At 26.2% G+C, this 22,380-nt stretch overlaps 1 protein-coding gene across 1 annotated transcript; it reads left to right on the top strand.

The window, feature by feature from the left end:
- The first annotated feature begins 1,087 nt into the window (after positions 1–1,087).
- On the top strand, positions 1,088–10,328 carry LOC145844099 (uncharacterized). Its single transcript, XM_082951448.1, has 8 exons — positions 1,088–1,226; positions 1,651–1,776; positions 4,889–5,010; positions 6,921–7,069; positions 7,396–7,541; positions 8,502–8,608; positions 8,800–9,496; positions 10,069–10,328. Exons 1-8 carry the CDS (start codon positions 1,110–1,112, stop codon positions 10,129–10,131), a joined length of 1,527 nt encoding a protein of 508 aa, XP_082807574.1. The 5' UTR covers positions 1,088–1,109; the 3' UTR covers positions 10,132–10,328.
- The last annotated feature ends 12,052 nt before the right edge of the window (positions 10,329–22,380 follow it).

The following is a 22,380-nucleotide window of genomic DNA, read 5'->3' as shown; positions in this document are numbered from 1 at the left end:
ATTTTTTTATTTTTTTCAGAAAAACATTCTTAATATATTTTGTTGTCTTTTCTACATTATTTTTGATCGTTTTTTATTTATTCAAACTCCATTATTATGGTAGAAACCAAAATTTTATTTAGATAAAAATTGATTCAGATTATTCAATAGCAATAAAACACTCTCAAACTTCAGCCCCCTGGTAACTTCCCATTGGGGCGTCAAAGAGGTCTTTTTTTGCATACGTTTTGATCCAGACTTTGTTGTTATGTATGAGAACTGTCTTGCAGGAGTGTAGTATTATTTCTCTATCTGAATTGATAATTTTCAGATTTTTATATGCATCATATGTTTGTACCTCGTGTATGTTGTTCAGAGGATCATATCGTTTTGTGCAAAGTTGATAATCAGAAAAAATGATTTTTTTATCAATTTATTTACTTTAAACACAATTAATTATAATTTATGTTAAGCTTTTAAGTTATTAACAGGGTTGCCACATACTCAAGATATTTTGAATTTTATTTTTTAACTCAGGATATTTTTTTTTTTGGGAAACTCAGGAAAGTTTTAGTTTTAAAAAAAATCTCAGGACTTTTTTTTTGAATGAGATTTAGTTTTAATATTTTGTTCTTTTATAATCAACTTTATTGAAATATTTGATTATTTTTAGTTTTGAAAAGTTTAAAAAAAAATTTTTTTTAATTCAGGATGACTCAAGACAGTTTGTAGTTGCTCAAGATATTTTTTTTTTTTGACTGAAAGAGTGGCAACTTTGTACAAACTTTAATTAAACATATCACTTAGTTTGTTTAACTATATATAACTTTTACCTACAGTGCAAATTTTCAAGTTTATATACTTTTTTTAATGTTTATAGTGAGTCTTTGTAAAATACCTTCAGAAAAATTAAATTAAGCAGTATTCTAAAATAAGTATAGGTTTTTTTTTTCAAAGTTAATTTAGAAGCATCACAAAAATATTTTTTTACAATACTATTTAATTTTTAATGTGAACCAAAATAGTTGTTCAAGCACAAATTCTTGTTGTATTAAAAATTTGAAACCGACTGTTTTGCAAATTAAAGCTTAAAAACATTAATTTCAGTTACTATTTAAAGAAACATAAAAATGAATAAAGGGTACTATCACAAATACCACGATGAACCAAGAATACCTTGTCCACACACAAAAGTTCCTGCGTATCAAGTTTCCGACCCAATGATGATGACCATGATAAAAGAAAAGGTAATTAAAATGTACTTTTAAATTAATTTATATATGAACTTGCATAAAATCTAATAAAAATATCAGAACCTGCAATTAAAAAAAAAAACACTTTTTATGGCAACTTTGAACTGACCAACCTTATTTTTAAGTTTTGTTGTAATTAATCATAATTTTGTAGTTCATTTAATTAAACTAATAATTTCCAAGTTGTTTTTTTTTATTTTTTTTTATAGATTGATGTTTTTATGATAAACTTATTAAATTTAAAAGTTTTTCATTATTCCTTTTAATAGAACTTTGTAAGCTAAAAATAACTTCTTGTAAGCTTAAATTTTCATTGACAATAATAAAACTAAATAATATTTTTATAGTCTTATATTTCAAATACATGTGATCTTGATTTTGTTATTGTTGTGTTGTAAACTTAGATAAACTTCTGCAGCTACCAGTGATCATTAAAAGCTCAAATCTTGCCAAACCATGTGAAAAATGGACTTTGAAGTATTTAAAAGAAAACATGGCCAACTGCGACTTTAATGTGTGTGAATCAAAAAACAACATCTTCAAGGTTTGTAGTAGTATTTTTCTACAAAGTAGCAAGGACATAGGTTGATAAAAACTGCAGAGTTTCAGTTTTCTTAAAACAACACTTGAAGTTTGTTATAAAAAATGTTCTACTAGATTTACTTTGAGAAAAATATAAACTAAAAATACAACTTTGAAGATTATAAAGACATGCATCTTTATACAGCTACATTCATACTAAAAACTAATATGAATTAAATGCTTATAATTAAATTTGTGTGAGGTTTGAGCCAGCATTTATTATTATTATTGTAAGTCTATTGTCATACAAAGGACCCAGGCATCAAAACCTAGGCCACTTATACAGAAAGAAATACAACAAAAAGACAAAAATAAACCAAAATTGTACATAAAAAAAAAAAAAACTGAGTTTAACTAATTAAAGTTTAAAATTAATATAAAAACACAAAATTATAACACAAAATTTATAATTCCGGTGCTTCCGAAAAGAGAACAACAATATAAAACAAATTTGTTATTTAAAAAAATATATATAGCCTTTTATCAAAGATAAGGTCCTCAATAATTACTTATATAGTTATACTTTAAGTCAGAACTTCAAATATTTTTATTTGTAAGTATTTTTTCTTAAGTTTATGACTGAAATATATTTTTGATTAAGACCATAAAAAGATACAATTTTTTTTACAAAGACTAAAACAGGCTTGCCACAAAACCTAGAAAAACCTTGAATTTGAGAAGTTATGAAAAAAAAAACCTGGAATATGTACAAAAAATAATAAAAAAACCTGGTATTTAAAAAAGTGTTTTTTAACAATTTTTTAACATAACTTCAGTAATTTTTAGCATTTTTAGACTTGAAAAAGTTGTATTACAGGTTTTTAACTAGTTATTGATAAAATATTAGTTAAATTATTACTGAAAAATAGAACTACTTTTTAAATTGTTTTGAATGTCAAGCATGTAGAGCAGGGTTTCCCAAAGTGGGCCAAGTGGCCCCCTAGGGGGCCATGACAGATACTCAGGGGACCACAAGCAGCAAAGGGGAAGAGGGGGGGCCATGAGCAGTAAAGGAGCCACAGGGAGGGGGGCATGAGGCCATAGCTTGAAACTTACACTAAATATTCTTGAGTTGCAGATGAAGAGCAAAAAAAAGGTCTTATGTGTATTTTATGGTAGTTTAGAAACTTACACTAGATATTCTTGAGTTGCAGATGAAGAGCAAAAAAAAAAGAATAATCTTGTTGAAGGAGGCCATTGCTTTTTTAAATTCTTTAAAGGGGGCCATTTGCAAAAAAGTTTGGGAAACCCTGATGTAGAGTCAGTTAACAAGAAACTATTACTGATAGAACTTATATAGAGTTTAGATAAAGAGAAAATTAAGAGCAACAGAAAATCAAAAACGTCTGATGCAATGTTTTATGCCCAATGTATAGTTATAATATTTTATATACTCATCAGAATTAGAGAAAAGTATTCGAGGTAAATCTTCTGTAAGCAGACAGTTCTAGCATGATTATGTAGATTATGTATTCTAGTAGTTCAAAACAATTGCTTCCATAGACGTACTTTCTTTTTACTAACCTGAAAGAAATTTAGAAAATCTGGAGAAAATTTGCATAAAAATGTGGCAACCCTGCTTAAATCAACCTTAGTTTAAAAGCTCATAGTATACCTTATCGGATGCTTTTTAGAGAACAAAATAAATGTTTAATTAGTTTTAGATCAGTTGTTTTAATTTTTTTTTAATCTATATAAAAATAATTAATAGTCTATTTTCTTGAAATGGAAAAACAAGTTTCATTTTTTCTATTAACCAACTCACCTCAAGTATATTTTTAAGAAATATTCTATTCAAAATTTTGAACAAAATTAAGAAAGTCAATTTCTTACAACATTGTTTAAATTTTTTAATCAAAATAAAGAAATGATTTACTATATATTGTTGAAAGTAATGTTTTTTAAAGAAAGAAATATAGTAGTTGGTTTCTTAAAAGTGTTTCATAATTTTTAAATATTTATTAAATATATTTAAGAAGGTTTTAAATATTTTTTATTCCTATGTTTTAATTATTGATATGCAAATTTAAATTTCACTGTTTGTTATTTTTGTAATATAAATAACTTCTAATACGTTTGTTTTAAATACTAAATCTAATACAAAATTTATGTTGTTCCTCTGGTTTTAGTTTAATTTGTGAAGTACAAGAATTTTGTATTACAAATTTGAAGCTTTATTGATTTGCTAGCAAAAAAAAAGCCATTTTGAACACAGCACCTTTAGACTAAAATATGCATATTGGCAGTTCGTACCTAGTTGGCAGGTTACTGTACATCTCAAAAAAAAGATTGAATTTTAAAAATAGGTATTTTAAGGTCGTTGCTAGGTGTTTAACAGTTTACATTTTCTGCCTTACTTATTATCAACACCCACCCCTAGATAGTCAAAATTGCCCCTAAGATCAGTTTTACCCATTGTGGGAAATATCACTCAGTTTAAATTAATAAACTTTAGATAAAATTTGAAAACAGACTAAATTTGAAAATTTCTGCCTAGTGAATAGTGTTAAACAATAATACTAACTTTTAAACCCCATGGTCCTTGTTTAACCGAAGTAATATGGATAGTTAAAAAGCAAAACATTAGTATTTTAAATCAAAATATATTAAAAAATTTTGTTTAAATCTACTTTTTCAAGTTTGAGCAAAATCTACATTTACAAGGATAAATCGTTTTTTTAAGTTTTCATATTGAGGAGTTATCACTGAAAACAGTAAAAAAAATATTAATGTTTTTATGAAACATTATAACAAAATAAGTAGTTTCTCTTAGAAAAGCAGGATGATATAACATCAGTTTGTGATGCAGTTGCATTAAAAAAATCAGAAGCAAAATAAAATTGTAAAATAATAAAAAATGTATGCAAAATAATAATAAAAAATAATAAAAACTACCATCAAAAATTATTTAAACAATACAGTTCGTTGATAGTTATAAATTAATTTAGTCAAATATTTTATCACAAAGATTAACTTCTGATTTTTGCATTAATTTTATATAATAAAACTCACAAAAATTTTTAAAAACATTAATTAATTTAAAAAAAAATACTAATGTTTTTATAATATAACAGTATTGTGACAGCAAGAAGGAATTGATCCACCAATTCAAGTGTCCAACAAAAAATAGCTCTGTAAAGTTTGATGAGTTTCTACAAAAGTTGCGGGCTTGTCACAACAAAAACTGTAAAGAGAGGTTGGTAGTGAGTTAAGATTTAAGTTTATAATTGAAAAATATTTTTGTTTATTGTAAATTTTATACCATCCTGTGTTTTTTAATTATCATTTTTGTAATAATAATTAGTATGATCAAGACATAAAGTTTTTGATACCTATAACAGTGATAGTGAAACATAAAAAAATTAAACTAAGCTATTTAAAAAGTTTAAAAATAAATGAATAATTATTCAACTCGGTGTTTCAACGTGTGCAAATTTGACAGCTACCCAAAATTAAAAGCTCTTGTTAGTCATCTTGAAGTATGAATTGTAAGTCAGTTTTGATACGATATGAAATTTATTTCATTTCTGATATATAGTCAGTTTTGTAAAAAAAATTGTCTGATGAAACAAGTAAACTACAAATTTTTTTTTAAACTTTATAAGAAATTAAAACACCATTAAAGTTTGTTTACTTTTTGTTCTTTAAGTTAAAGACTTGAAAGAAACTTAAGCTAATTTTACCTACTCACAAGTTCAATATTTTCAAAATTTGACCAAAACTTTCCAAAACATTTATTTTTGAAAAAAATGATATTTTTATCAAAACTATAGTAACTTATTCATATATCTTATGAAAATAGGAAATGATAATGAATAATAAAATTTAAAAAATTTGTTACGAGTTGAAGACATTCTAAGACCATTTTCAGGGTTGAAAAAAGCTGGAATCCTGGGAAAACCTTAAATTTGACAATTTAGGCTAAAAAACCTGGAATTTGGGAAATTTTGAAAAAAAACCTGGAATTTTGATCAAAAATCACTAAAAAGCCTGGAATTTTAAACAACTTTTACATGTTCAGTACTAAAGTTTCGATTTTACACAAAAAATCTATAGAATAGAAAAGTTTCTCATCATCAAAAAAGTTATATTAAAAAAAACATATTTAAAGAAGCTTTAAGATATCTTTTCAATGTTTTTATACTATTTAAGACAGTTTTTTACCTTGAACTTAATTTTAAACTTAGAATAGACCCTAAAATATGCAATTTTAAAAACTTGGAAGAAATTTTGAAACCCTGGAAAAAATTTACCAAAAACATTTGACAAGCCTGCTTTTTTAAGTTCAAACTCTCAAACCAGCTCGGGCCAGTGTGAAAGTTTTTGAGATTATTTAAAAAAAACTCTGGCCAGTTATATATAACTACAATAATAAAAACATTCTAGAAAGTTAATTGATACTTTAAATAGAACTTTATATTACATTTGTTAAGTTAAGTAACTTTAAGAAAGGATGATAAATTTTTTACTCAAGTTGTAAGCATGAAAATTTTGCACATTTATTCCAGTGTTGGACCAAACTTTTTTTCAAAAGGCCAAAACTTTTTTTTTGCTTTTCCTTATCAACTCCAGAATATCTAGTGTAAGTTTCAAATTATGAACTCATGCCCCCCTTTGCAGCTTATGGTCCTCTAAATTTCTGTAATAACCCCCAAGGGTACCCTGCTCTTAACTATTACGAAAACTAGTTAAACAAATACAGGCTTGCAGTATATGGGCATTTACAAATACTTATAATAAAATCATTAAATGAAGTTGCTGCACACTTCTGACAGCTTACTAACTAAGATACCTACCTCTGTACTTGTTTCCTTGTTTGTTACTTATCACAGCACACCTATCACACTTATTTGTACTAGGGGTTGGGAAAAATTTTAGCTGGCAGGCCAAATTTTCCAAAAAAAAAATTAATTGGACTTTTAACTTTGGAAGTTATTTGAAATCAAAACTGTAAAAATTGGCTTAATAAAAGCATTACTACAGATTTTCTTGTGCTAAAACTTTATTTCAACTAACGGCGTTTCCCTGCTCTCAAATAAATTTAAGAACAGATCTACGGATTATTAATCGTTACCTCAATTACTTTTATAGTTTTATTGTTGTCAGAATTTACCTGCAACATAGGATAACAGTTGGTGCCGGTGATGAAATAAAGCGAGATTACGTCAATTTCAACTGGCATTGGGCGAATAGTGTGAAAAGTGATATGAAGTGGGGCAACTGCAGCGGAAACAGTCTGTTCATTGCAATGGAAGGTGATTTAGTTAATTACAAAAAAGTTATATAAAAGCCAATAAAATAATAATTTTTGGCAAATTTTGATAGATGCCGAAACTCATACCATTGAAAATAAGATAACTTCAACAAAAGTAGTATTTTAAAAAACGATCACATTATACCTTGTGTTTACAGTTTATGAACAATCTAAAAAAATGTTTAACAAGTTAACCAAAATAAATGATATCACAGCTTCAATTAATTTACAGAAGTTTAAAAAGTTTACAGTAATAATCACCACAGCTCAATTCTTTTTTTTTAATGGCTGCAACAACTTTGGTCCCAACTTTTATTAACTTAACAGGTTGCGTGACTCCCTGCCACTTTGACGAACAGGAAAATTTCTTTTGCCAGCTGCGAGGAAGGAAGAGGTTTTATTTGTTTCCACCCGAGCAATTTGAATGTTTCTACCCACACCCAGTATCTCACCCCTGCGATAGACAGTCTCAAGTTTGTATTATTCACATGTTTACGTATATTTGTGTCAATTTAGTGTGTAAAAAAGTTTAATTAATTGTAAAGTGAAAGGAAGAAAGAACTTTTATTTGTCACCTGATCAGTTTGAATGTTTACCCCATTATAATTAAGTAAAATTTTTATAAAAAACATGGGTGTTATACATTTGTACATGTAACTATTGTTTCTATTTTTAAGGGAATATAAATATTTTAGACTATCAAGTTTTTATGAAAATATGAATGTTTGCTGTGTTAGTTTCTACTATAAATCGTTTTGGCCCCAGGTTTGGAGCAAACTAATTTTGTTTTCAAAAGAGGGCAGTTACAATCGAAGCTTCCTATAATCTCTTAAGTGACAACTCTGTGCTTCAGGGTCATAATATAACTTCTATTAAATGCAGGGTTGCTAAAAAGAAACCTGGAATCCTGGAAAAACCTGAAATTTTGAACAAAAATTACTAAAGAAACCTGGAATTTTAAACAAAATTTACATGTAAAGTAGTAAAGTTTATTTAAGTATCTCAATTTAAAAACATAACTATTATTACATCAAATAAATGCCTAATTGTACCTAAAATTATAAAAAAATGTTTTTTTTTGATTATTTAATTGATATTTAATTGAGATTGAAAACAATTACAAAGATATTATGTTGGAATAAAGAAAATCTAAGTTTTTTTATATCAGAAACATAAATTTAGAATATTTCAGGGTTTACTTGTCTTTCAAAATGTAAAAACTTAAAAAATAACTTTTGTCTTCAAATATTATAATATTTAATTCTAAAGTTCAAAATAAAAAGCTGTAATTCGAGTTAGACTCCTCTTCATATTTTAATGGGTTGACAATGCAAAGTTTGAATGAAACTAATTATTTGTGTGTAATTTTTCAAGCTTGTTTTGTATAAATGTATTTGAATAATTCTTCAAATAAAAATATTATTTAACTTCAGGTAGATTTATACAATCCTGACTACGAACGCTTTCCTAAATTCAAAAAGGCAAAAGCACAGATGACAGTATTGGAACCCGGAGACGTTTTATATATTCCCATGTATTGGTTTGTTTAAAATTATTTTAATAGTAAATTGTTTGCTTAATAATTATTTTACTTGCTTTTTTTTCGTATTGGTTAGTTATTTAGAATTTTGTCTATTGATTAATTTTGTATTTATTTATAGTGATTAATGCATTATTGATTATTTTAACTTGTGTGTAGTTTATTTTATAACTTTTTTTAATATTTTTTAGGTGGCACCATGTAGAAGTTGTATCATGTGAAGATGATGAAGTCCCTAGCAACCAAGAAGTCCCTAGCAACAGAATATCAAATGACCTGAACACTTTGGCAACCAACCTTGCCTTCCAGCAACTAAATTCTTCCAGGGGCCAAGATATAATCAGCAAAAAAGAAGCTTCTACCAACAAAAAAAATCTTAGCAACCAAGCAACAACGAATCCAAACACTTCCAATGACAAAGATGTCCCTTACAAAAAAGAAGCCCACAACGACAAATTGGTCCCTAGCAACAATTCACATGACAACGAAGTGATTCTCACAAATAATAAAAAACTATTCAGGTACAATCCACTTAAGAACCAGTTGAACCCTGGCAACAAGTTAATTGACAACCAATTGATCCCTAGTAACAAGCCACTTAACAACCAATTATTCGCTAGCAACAATCTAAACAATAACCAAGTAATACCTAACAACAAGCCAAATAACAACCAAAATATCCCTAGCAACAAGCCATGTAACATCCAAGTGATCCATAGCAACAATGCAAATAATAACCTTGTAGTACCTACCAACACTTCCATCAACTTTTGGTATCCAGGGGCCCCGGAACGCGAGATAAAGCACCCCATAGAAGGGCGCCAACTAGTGGCTATAATGAGGAACACGGAGAAAATGTTGGTAAACACCCTGCCTAGACCCGAACTTGTTAGTTATTTTGTTTGATAATATTTTTTTACAGGGTTGCCACCTACTCAAGTTTAGAAATTTTCAGGTTTTATGAAAATATTTAAACTGAACATTAGGCTAGTTTTAATGACTTAATTTTTTTCCTCGACGGTTGGGTATTTTTATTTTAACATTAAGTTATTTATTTGCTGTTAAGTTAATAATATTTTTGAATATTCAGGCTTGATTGATATTTATTTTAGATTTTGCATTTTTTCAAATTTCCTGTAAGCTCAAACTAGGTTATGGTAACTCAGACTTAAAAGCAGCGGTTCTTAACCTTTGTGGAAGGTTATCACCAAATTTACCTCAAATATACAAAATAGTGCTTTTTGATAAACTTCCCTAAATAAAACTTGGAAGATAATCAGTAAACTAAAACATATTTTCTAAAAAACCAGTGGCCGCCCTGTTATGAGATTTATAGTTTTATAATTTATTGAAATACCATATAAGGTTTTATTTTTCACCAAATATTTTTTACTCAAATAGAAATGCTAATAAAGTTCAAATGTTATTTGTAAACATTTAGCTTGATTTATTTGCGACAGATCGGAAAAATTTTGAGGACTCTGACCGAAGGGAGATTTGATACAGAAGAACAAAATTTATAATAAATAAGCTTACTAATATTTATACAATTATACCTATTATTATTACTTAGTGAAAAAATTATTGATGATAACATGGGCTTTACAATTGTTAATATTAATACAGTTTTGTGTAATATTATTTAAAATCTGAAATATCAGGTTTATATTGTACTAGTAAGATATTATAGTTTAGTTTTATTTTTATAATTAAATTGTTAGCCATAAGTTTTGTTTGATAACTGTGTCAATTATATCATATAATTTATTGAACTATAGCAATATTTGCATTAAATCCAGTTTTTCATTTGTTCATAATATATATATTATTATCCAATGGTACTATTTTTGAAATACTATGTACGTTCGAACTAAGCCAAAACTAATATATTTTGTGTCTTAAAAGTTAATTTAATCATGTGAAAATTATTTCAATAAATTATCTACTAAAAGGTATACTGTTTGAAAGCTAATTATGCATTATTTTTTAGAGTTATATGATAATTAGTGTTCAACTATATTAAAATAATAAATACACAAATTATATACTTACTAAGAAAGGTTTAAAATTTCTTATTTTAGTATTTAAATGTTTAGTATTCACATGAGCAGTTATGTTTTGTGTCTGATATAAAAGTTGATTACAAAATTAATGTATACAGGGTTGCCACTTTACCTGGAATCCTGGAAAAACCTGGAATTTGACAATTTTGGCAAAACTAACCTGGAAAAACCTGGAATTTAAGAAATTTTGAAAAAAAGCCTTGAAAAACCTGGAATTTCAAACAAAAACCTGGAATTTCAAACAATAAACCTGGAATTTTTAAGAATTTTAACATGTTCAGTAGCAAAATTTCAGTTTTACTCAAAAAATTTATCAAATAAATAAAAAAAATTTTGTCATCACCAAAAATTTTATTATTAAAAAACATTTCAATCTTTTTATACTATTTAAAACAGTTTCTTACCTTAAATTTAACTTTAAACTAAAAATAGATCCAAAAATGTGTACTTTTAAAAACCTGGAAAAATTTTTGAAAAAACGAGTGGCAACCCTGTGTATAACAAAATAGTGTAACAGCCTTAAGCTTATATTATCTAAGCTGGTGGGTAACGTACGGCCCGTAAGCGAAGTGACAGACCCGCAAAGGGTCAATACTACAACGTTTTTATAAAACTTTGCATCATGTTTTTACAAATCAAAACTGTAAGAATTCGACTTCAAAAACATGCTAAAAAATGACTTTTTAAATTAGTGTGTTCTAATAAATATACCATTTTGTCCTAATACTTTATTTTGTTCTAACCTAGTTGGAATGTAGTTATGTCAAATTATCCCAAGCAAAGTGTTTTTAAGTACGATGTTTTACATACGTACCTTTGTCAATTAGAATGTCAATTATATTTATAGACATTGTTTTAACATCTGACATGTCTCAATATATATCTTAAGTAGTCAGTCTTAAGAAAGATTTGTGAATTTTAAGGATTCAAAAAATTGATCCACTGTATCAATATTACTAGATTTCGGCCGGATCCGAAGCTTATATTTTAATTAGAATCCGACCAGATCTCGACTTAAAATTAGTATCTAGTCGGATTCGGATCTAAAAAGTCAATATTCGACTGGATCCGGTAAATAACTAATTCAAAATGCTCCGGCCCGCAAAAGACTAAATATTTCCGGATCCGGCCCGTTGATTGAAAAACGTTGCCCACCCCTAATCTAAGCTAATGATAATCATTGACTATATTAAAATAATGAAGGATAGTATAAATCAAAATAATAGAATTGTTCTCAACTATCACCGTTATTCAGTTTTAATTATACAAATCTTTCTATCTAACTAAAATCCGACAAAACTTGGGTGACTTGAAATAATAATAAAAAGATATCAAATAGTATAAGATTTGATCAAAAAAACCTTTTAACATGTTGTATATTGCATTGAACGTATTTTCAATGGTCTTATTCTTCTTTTTCACACAACTAAACAACCCTAGTAGTTTCAGATAAAATAAATTCATGTTTAATAATTGGTTATAGAAGTTGAACACATTTACTGTACTCAACGTTTTGCAGTTTACAGGGTTGCCAAAAAACCTTGAATTTGATAAATTTTGAACAAAAATCTATAGAAAACCTTTAATGTTAAACAATTTTTACATGTCAAGTAGTAAGATTTTAATTTGGCACAAAAGTATATCATATGAATCAAAATTTTTTGTCATCATCGAAATTTTTTATTAAAAAACTTTTTTAAATAAGCTTAAAGACATCTTTTCAATGTAGTTATACTATTTAATACAGTTTTTTAGCTTGAACTTAGTTTTAAACAAAAAATAGACCCTAAAATATGCAATTTTAAAAACTTGGAATAAATTTCAAAAACATTTGGCAACTCTAAGTTTATAGCTGCTGGTTGACATAGTGCATGGTTAAGATAAAATTTCATAACATTAAGTTTTACTTGAATATTGTATTGAAACTGCTCACTTAAATACTAACAATATTTGTTTTGGTCTTTAGAATAAGTTTTATGTATCTGCTATACTTTATTAAATATCAACATGAATAATTACAATATTTGTATCACATCTTAATGTCAAACTAATTAATTTAAATCCAAGTTTTGTATGATATGAAAAATATGTAAGTAAATATTTATAATTGTAGGAATGAAAAGTTTTAATGGCTGTTTTTGAGCATTTTAATCATGTAACAAATCTAAAAAAAATTAGACCAACTTTTTTGTGTTAATGCTTTAGCTTAAAATGAAGTCATTGATAAAAAAAAATGTTCTAAAGAAATTATTCTGTGAGTATTAGTATGCAGCTACAAAACCCTTTTTTTAGCTATATTATGAATTTACTAATAGTGATTTATTATAAGTATGAAATTATGAATAGTATAATTGTTTTAATAAGTTAATATAAATAAATTGTTACTTAAAATACTAATTTATTGTTAAATCATTTGTTTAATTTTAAATAAAACTATCTACTCCTACATTATACTAACCAATCTAGATAAGTTAGTTTCTCCACTTATTGTGCATAAATTTTTGGCAACAACTTTTTTTAGTTGCGTAAAATAAAACTTTTTTTGATATTTTGATAACTAAGCGAAGTAGTTTCTAGAAATCAAAATTTTTTGAGATATTTCAAAACACTGTGACAGGCAATTTACAACATATTTAAAACAAGTATTGTTTTTGATTAGGTTGAAAAATCATTCGTTTTTACTTCAGAAAGAACAAATACAATGATAAGTTATTTAAACCGACGGTTAAAAAACTTTTTAGAAGCTGGATACAGTTTGTTATAAACAAAACTATAAACGTTAAATTTTTATTAAAAAATAGTATTTCATTAATAACTATAAAAAAAATCTAGCTTTGTATAGTGTTTGTGTGCCCACTACTGTGTAAGGGTGGGAAACGTACGGCCAGGCAACATAAATATATGTCCTATTAGCTTAAAAACGTTAAAAATTTAAATCAATTAAAATTGAGCTTCTTATTAGAAAATATTTTGATATGTTCTGATTTATAGTAACATAGTCCTGATTATTTATTTTGGTTAAGTTACTTTTAAAGAGTGTATATAAAGAAAAATGTTTGAGAACTAGATAGTTCGCTTATATTTTTTTTTTAACTAGTCCGGGCCGCAAAAAATTGATTTTAAAAAATCTTACCCGCTGACTTATATTTAGTGTTCACTGTACTGGTTTAACCTTCGATAAAACTTAATTATTCAAAAATAAGTTGAAACTGTTCATAAATTTAAACTTAAATTACTATTAGAAAACCATTAAATTGTAATTATATGTTAGTTTTTTAACTGTAAATAAAGTTTTAACAGCTGTATATAATTTATCAACTTTATTATCCAAAAGTTAGTGATCCTAAAACATTTTTTTATGATTTTACAATAAGAAAATCAAACAAAATTTTTCTCAAGATAATGTTGACTTTTTGCTGTACAGGTTCCTTTATACTTTGTAGAACTTGACAATGTTCGTTTTTATTAAGATTAGTGATTAATTGTTCTAACATACACTTAGTTTAACAACAAAACAGCAAAAGTTGTTTCAGTTAACTGACAACAACAACAATGCTCTAACTTTTATTTTAAGTTAAATGCGAAATATAACTTATTTTTCAGCAGAAGTTAATTGGAATACTAGAGCTTTACTGTTTATCAAACTTTATTAATTCGAAGAACAACAAATATTAAATAAATGAAACACAGAAACCTAGGTTTGTTACTGTAAAGCAAATGTTACATAATTTTAGAAGAGAAACTTGCAAGGTATACCATCGACGACAAAAACAAAGAACATAAATTTAATTAAGACATCTTAGAATAAGAGAAGAATAATCACAGTATTAAATCAAGAAAAAGTTCAAAAACAATCTTGTTCAAAATATTAAAAAAAAAAATAACTCTGAAATTTAAATGTTGTTCTCTATTGTTCAAACAAGATATGTTTAAATTAAACCTTAACTACCTGTAATTTAGATAAGGGTAGTTATAAAAGAAGTTATTGATAAAAAGGTAAATAGAACTGTTTATGTAGAATAATTTTAAAAGTTATCTTTCCAGTACCAGCTAAAAAAAATAAATCGGCCTTAAGTGTTACAAAAGTTTCATAGAGTGCAAAACTTGTATTTGAGATTATGAAAACAATATTAATAAACATTTTTAAGTAGCTTTGGTCAGCAACTAAAAATTAAATAAATTGTTTGTCATGCTAAAGTTTTGCTTTAAATTTATTTCACAAAGTTGTGACATTTTAGAAAATAATAAAAATTTACAATTTTTATGTTATACCCATAAATTAAAAACTTACTAAAATCTTAAAATATATGTGCAGTAACCTCTCACGAATCTACGCATTCTCGTTTACTTTAGAATTCTCAAAACTAATTTGAAAAACGTTTAGAATTGTACAATTTGAAATTATCGTATGCATTGAATTAACAAAACGCTTGATTTTTTATACAGCATTTTAAATTCAAATCACTTCTTTATACCTTTAGACTTTATAAGATTGTGTTCCTTGACTGATGGATAAATATTTAATTTTGCTTCATTGTACCATTAATTTTAGTAGTAAAAAAGTCTTGATTAGAATTTCTAAATAAAAATGACTGTTTGACTAACTATAACGAAAGTTTACAACACAAACATATGTAACAGTGCTCTTGCATGGAAATTCTTGTAATTGAAATGTACATGAAAAATGTATATGAAAAATCTTGTATGAAAATTCATCTAAAGAAACATCTCAAAATAAAATTTCCAGCAAACTTTATTGAATAAAAACATCCATACAAATACCGTATTTGTTTTTCTCAGTAACCATATCATAAATTCTCGTTTTACGTTTTTTTCTGTTTAAATTGCTTTGAACAGTCTTTCAATTTTCGCACGCGGCCTTCAATTCTTTGCAGTGCTTTCCAGCTTTGGAAGAACACAACTGTGCGTTGAAATGGATGGTCTACATCAACATCGGTTAATACCCCCAAATTCAAACTATTCTTCTTTCTCTCCGAAACTTTCTTTATCAGTTTCATGATTGTTCAACCCCCTCTTTTTGTCATCAATAGTAATAAAAACGCTTACATATTTTTCCTATGAATCAATGTTAATTTTTGAAAAATCGTTTATCAACCCATATGAAATGTAAGAGGTTCATCTTCAAATCGGCTTTTATAAAAGCATTTCTTACGGTTTTCACCGTAAAGAGCTTCCACACTTCATTGACTATGTTATTAGAACATAGTAGGTATTTCTAGTACAGGTCGTTTAGTTACGTTCTCTCGTTCTATTATGCATTTTTGCTGTGGACACAATGTGCCTAGATTCGCGAGAGGTGACTGTAACCACTTTTTTGTAATATAAGTTTTGTATCTGCTTAATATTTCATATTTAAAAATTTGTCAGTTGTACTTTAATACAGTTTTGTTTAAAATCAATTTAAAAAATTGGGAATTATTTACAAAAAAAAAGTAAACTATAGGAAACTATAACAATTGAAGTACTTAACGGCTACAAAAGAAATATATGTCAATGCATAGATATAAAATTATTATTTTTTAATTGAAGCATTATATAGCCTTAGAACACAAATTGTTACAAAGACTAATTTTATTATTACTTTCAGAAAAACTTAACCAATAAACAGTTATAACTACTTCATCTTATAGACTGAGTCAAATCTTAATAAATATTTGATTGTATTTTGATTTTAATTGTTTCAATCAATGAGATATAAAAACCTTTTATCATGTTAATCTTAGACTTGCTACTAACGAAATAGATTCAATGTAATCCATAAGTAAACTAGAAAAAACTGCTTGGCAAGTCATAATTCAAAGAGTAGAAAGCTTTTTTTTAAGTAACAGCTCAAACTTTTAATATAATTCCCTTCGTAGGCTGTCGTAGGCTTCGTAGGCCTTCGTAGGCCATCGCATATTTGAAAAATCACAATGAAAATAAAATAACAAACTCTTTAAAAGCAATGTTATATTTAAATCATCATTAAACAAGCAATACTGTCTACAAAAAATTAAAATTAATAGACTTTTTAAAATATTTATAAAAAAAAAATGTTGTTGTTTTTCTGAGTTAAACTATTTAAAATAGTTTAAAAAACATTGTAGGCCGAATAAATACCGTAGGTCGTAACTTGTCAACCTCTGCTAAACATTACTATCAAAGTACTGTATTTTTTACTTTGTATGTTAAAATATGTTCTTAATTCTGTTAAAAGTTTGGCAAGTAAATATATACTTAAAATAAGCTCATCGTGGTAATCTCAATCTTAAATCCTTTCCAAACCCAGTAATATATACATATAAATGAGTTGAATATTGTTCTGACCTATTTGAAAAAAAAATCACCAGTTTTTATGAGAAATTACTCAAATTGTTTCTAAACTTAAAAACTAAAACTGAAAGCTGTCTTAAAAAGTAATTGGAAGCTCATTAAATAAAACTGACTCCAAAAAATCATTTTAACTCGGACCATGATTCAAAAGTATTTAAAAGAAGTTACTGCTAATTATAAACAACCTTGCATAGAAAATAAATTAAACATAGTAGTAATATGTTGTTTATTTTCTCCATGTGTAATACCTTTTATGAAAGATATTGGCTTGTTTGTTTTACTAATAGTGTTTTGAAAACACATTTTATATCAGAATACGGGGTTTACAATAAGAAAAAATACCACTATTTATTTTTTTAAGAAATTATTTACTTCACATTTAAATTTAAAAAAGACTCGTGAAGCTTTAAAATGTACCTACTGCTGTGAGTGAAAATAAATTTAGAAAAAAGAACTATAGTGTTAAGTAACAATTTTTTCAGTTAATATCTTAGTATAATTAAAACAAACCAAAGAAAAAAGTTTATGTTATTATTATAGAAATTATTGTATAAATTAATACTTAATACTTGTTGTGCTTTTTATAAATTTTCAAGTTTAACAAAACTTTATAGAAAATACTTTTTTTGTTTTAAAACATTAAAAGCGTTGAAAAAAAATGCGATACTTATTAAACTTTTAGCTCTTATTTCTATAAATATGAAAAATCACTTACACCAGTATAGTTAAAGTTTCTATCGAAGCAATTTGTTTGCTTAATGTTATGCAATTTAACGATTGCATGATTAAACTACGTGTTTCTTAAATTGTGAACCTGTGCACAACAGTAGTGTGCATATAAATTATTACACAATCCACAAAATACAGTACGAATTTAAATCTTTTTATTGCAAACCAAGTTTCTTAAAATTTTATTGTTACTGTGTTTTAAAATAACTTTTACGAAGGCTATAAAAACATAATGATGATAATTTTATATGGTTATGGCTCAACTATACAATTTGTATAAAATGCGTAATTTAAACGTTTAAATCACAGTTGTTTTTTAAATGTTTAGGAACCACTGGCTTATAAAATAAACTAAAGCTATAAAACCTTATTAATTTGTATCGTGTTTTGCAATACTAGTTGAATTTTTTTATCAAAAACTTAACACAAAGTTTTTTATTAAAAAAATTAAACAAAACAAACTAAAGCATAACAATATTTGTGTTGATCAATATTGACGTTTTTTATTTACTACTCAAATTTTATTCACTAACGTACTTATGTTTAATTTATTGAAACTAATGTAATGTTTAAATGATCTATTGACCATAATACTTACAAACTTTGTAGTAATATATTTAAAAGTTTTGTATTAGCTAAAAGAAATTTATTTATTTCTGTATTGAAAAAAATATATATATTTATATTTTCCATAGTATTTAATCAAAAAACTTTGATTAACCCATAACATTAATGATACCAATTAAACGTAGAAAACGCATGAATTAAAATAGTTTACAAGTTTTATTTTTGAAAAGGTTCGCGATATAGTACATAAAGGTTAATAGTCATAATTAGTTTAACATTTAATTTCTATAAATAAATTAAGATTAATATTATTATAAAAGTTCTATTAGTTTTAATTGTATTCAAAGTCTGTTGATAAGCAACAGAAAACACTAAAAACCATACAAAAGTGATGTTTTATTATTAAAGTTTTCAGAACCTTTAAAAAAATCTGTTCGTATGCTTGAAAATTTAAACTTAAAATTTTAATAAAACTCTGTCGGTTAAAAAAAAAACAAATAAGTTCAAAGCAATTTTTTTCATTAAAATTCACGCAGGTTCACAAAAATCGGTGTAAATAGAAAAGTATTGTTTTGCAACAAAAAGTACAGGTTTGAACTTTGAACAGTTTAAAACTCTCTCATGTTCATGAAATATTTGCTAAAACGAGAGAACCATTCGCCCTGGCACAAAAACGTAGCATTTCAGAAGGATGATTGAATGAGCTAGATTAGCAAGTGTTATGTTGGTTTTTGTTGGAAATAATGTAAGTTTTTTAGTTTTTTGTTGTTTAAAAACAGTTATAAAAACTAACAAAATGATACATTAGCTCGTTTTTGAAGTTAGTTTACAAATCGTTAAAAATCAGCAAGTATTTAAGTATAAGTAAACTAGTTTTAAAAATATAAACAAATTAAAATTGTGTGTTTTTAATTACAAATTAATGAAAACTTTTACCTGAAAAAGGAACTACACCTAACAACATAGTCTTTTTGTTTAAATGAAAAAGTTTTAGAATTGTGAGTTTTTGAATTGAACTATTTTGCAAGCTGAGAAATGAGCAAAGTTTCAAGCTTCATGTAGTAAAACGGAAGCTGTAGATTTTCAATGTTTATTTTGCTAAAAGCTTTTCTTTTCAATACAATTTTTATAGTTCTGTGTCTTTTATTTGTCTAGTTTGAAATTGTATTTAAATTAAAAAGATTATTCAAAACTTTGTTTATTTCAAAGTCTGTTTAATATTTATTTTAGGTAATCTGTTTACAAGTATTTTGGTTTCAATGTTTTTTTTACTGAAAGTGTTGCTACGTTATACAGAAGTTTTTCAACTTACGTGTCTTTCATTTGTTTACTATGAACTCAAAATGTTAGTTGAGTTAATGCTATAAATTTTAGATATAAAACGCTATCTAAATATGGATTAAGCTTAAGTTTTTATAAAATAATTTTTCAAATTTTATTTTACTGGAAGCTTTGCATTTTGAACAGACTTTTCTAATAATTAAGTGTTTTTTGTTAAGTTGTTTGAAAATTTTATATAAATTAAAACTATAAAAATTATATAAGTAAATTTCTTAAGGTAGCTAAGTTGACTGTTGTCAGTTTAACTTATTTTAAAAAAATTATAAATAGTAGTACCTGTGGTTTAGATTTAATGTTAATTGTATAGTTTTTCTTGTAATGCACAAAGTTTTTTTCAAGATAAGTGTTTTAAAAATGAAAAACACCTTTAAAACTACACTTAATTCATAAAACAATAGTTTGAGAAAACTAATTTTATTCCAATATTCTAGCGTGTGTTCAAAATACTAAATACAGAACTTCAGCTTTCAATAACATGAACACGACAGTTTAATCTTATTTTATCATGTTTTGAAGTTTGATTGTTCTAATCACATGTTTTTTCTGACTCAATTATGTTGTTATGAAACAATTTTATCTGCAAGTAAAACAAATAAGGCCAAAGTCATTCAACTTAACTAATTGTTTTTAATGAAAAAGTTAACTGGCTTGGAAGTTAAACAAATTTTAAGATAGATAGACTTATATGAACTGGTTTTAATGTTTATTTAGCACAAAGTTTTGCTCAAAGTGCAAAGTTTTAGTTTACGTGTCTTTTGTTTGTTTTTTTTAAAAAGTTAAACTTTAGCTAAAAACTATTTTATAAGCATGTCATACATTTTTAAAACAAAAGTGGTATAAAAATGTTCAAGTAAAGTTTACTTATTTTTTAACAAATTTTAAAAAGTTTTTGTTTAGTTAAAAACTATTCTTTAACTAATGTTCATTTTATTAAGATGTTTTTAGTTTATATCTTTTATAACAAACTAACTAAAAATCAATAAAGCTAACCAAATGTATTAAATATGCAAATTTTCATTTTATAAAGGATAATATTTTAATAGATAACTTTAATAAACTGGTTTACTTAGCTGAAACTTTTGATTGATTTTTTTTTTTGATTAGGCATCTTTCATGTAACGGAAAGTTAGTATTTAAATTAAAATTTTCATTATTAGTTTTTCTTAACATTTTTCTTTAAAGTCGCTTATTAAAGTTTATAATGTTTATCATGGGTTATAAAATGTTTACTTATAGCTAAATTAAGGATAAGCCAAGATAACGTTTAAAAAACGTATTAAGCAGTCTAAAGCTTTAATTTTACTATAGGCAGAATTTGAAAATAAACCTTTAAAACAAAACTGCTTTAATATCAAAAAAGAACAAAAATTTAAAATACTTTGCACCAAACTAGTTTCTTTTTATCAAAATCTTAGTAAAAATTGTTTTACAAATATAAGTTTGTTAGCATTAGTGATGTACCGGACCCACAATTTTGGGTCCGGCCGGACCCGGATCCGGACTTTTTTTTCAAATTAGAATCCGGCCGGAACCGGATCCGGACTTTTTTTTCAAATTAGAATCCGGCCGGAACCGGATCCGGACTTTTTTTTCAAATTAGAGTCCGGCCGGAACCGGATCCGGACTTTTTTTTCAAATTAGAATCCGGCCGGATCCGGATATCAGACAAAAATGGCAATATCCGGCCGGACCCGGATAGTGAGTCCAGTACATCACTGGAATAAATTAGCCTGAGTCAGAAAGAAGTTTTTAAAAACTGAAAAAAAAAGAACTTTAATCAAATAATAAGTAGAACAGCTAGCCACAAGGTTTTTAAATTTAGGTGTTATTTACAATTAAAAATCTTAAATCAAGTTCTTGAACAAAATACACTAGAAAATTACAAAATATTGAAAACTGGATCAGCTCAAACTCATTCAAAAACTAAAAGAAAACTAGCTTGAGTTTATATAAAAAACTAAACTAGCCTGAGGCAGTCCAAGATTTTCTAAAATTCCCAAAAATTTTCAAACTAGCAGGGTTGCCACTGTTTAAGTCAATAAAACTAGCTAGAGTGAGTATAAACAAGCCTGAGTCAGAATGAGGTTTTTAAAAACTTAAAAAATTACTTTAATCTAATAATCAGTAGAACAGCTAGAAAAGGTTGTCAATTTGGTAGTAAAGTTGTGGACTGATTGTGGTACACTTAACTTATTTGCACTACCCATCATAATTAAATCCTACCTTATTTAATTAATATCTAACAAATACTAAATTCTAACTGAGACTACTTTCTATAATCAGACACGACAGTTTTGAGTGATGAATCTTTTATATAAAACACAACAAGAAATACTAGCATATACAACATTAATAATTACTTTGGTAACACTTTAAAAACTGGAAGCTATTTAAATCTATATCAAAAGACTTAAAACAAAACACTAAAAATTAAATAAAACTTTTAGTAAACAAGAAACTGTAAAATTTCTAAAAAACTATTAAACTATAAACCTTGCTTAAATATTTAAACAATTAAATACCTGTTGAAATGTTCACTTTTAAAACAAAACACTACTTACAATAAGCATTCACAAAAACGTTTAAGATATTTTGTTGCTTCAAGCTACACACCGAACTAACTAACTGCTTACATATAAACTGCCTGTCATGTTCTGATGTTTTGTTGCGTCAGTATTTAGTTTGAAACATTTCGTCATTTGATTCTCATTGGCTCTTACATTCAACCGTATTAACTCT

This window comes from Thalia democratica, chromosome 9 (assembly GCF_965202585.1).
Source record: "Thalia democratica chromosome 9, ktThaDemo2.hap1.1, whole genome shotgun sequence".
In the NCBI taxonomy this organism is placed as follows: Eukaryota; Metazoa; Chordata; class Thaliacea; order Salpida; family Salpidae; genus Thalia; species Thalia democratica.
This window is presented reverse-complemented; position numbering and strand designations above follow the sequence as displayed.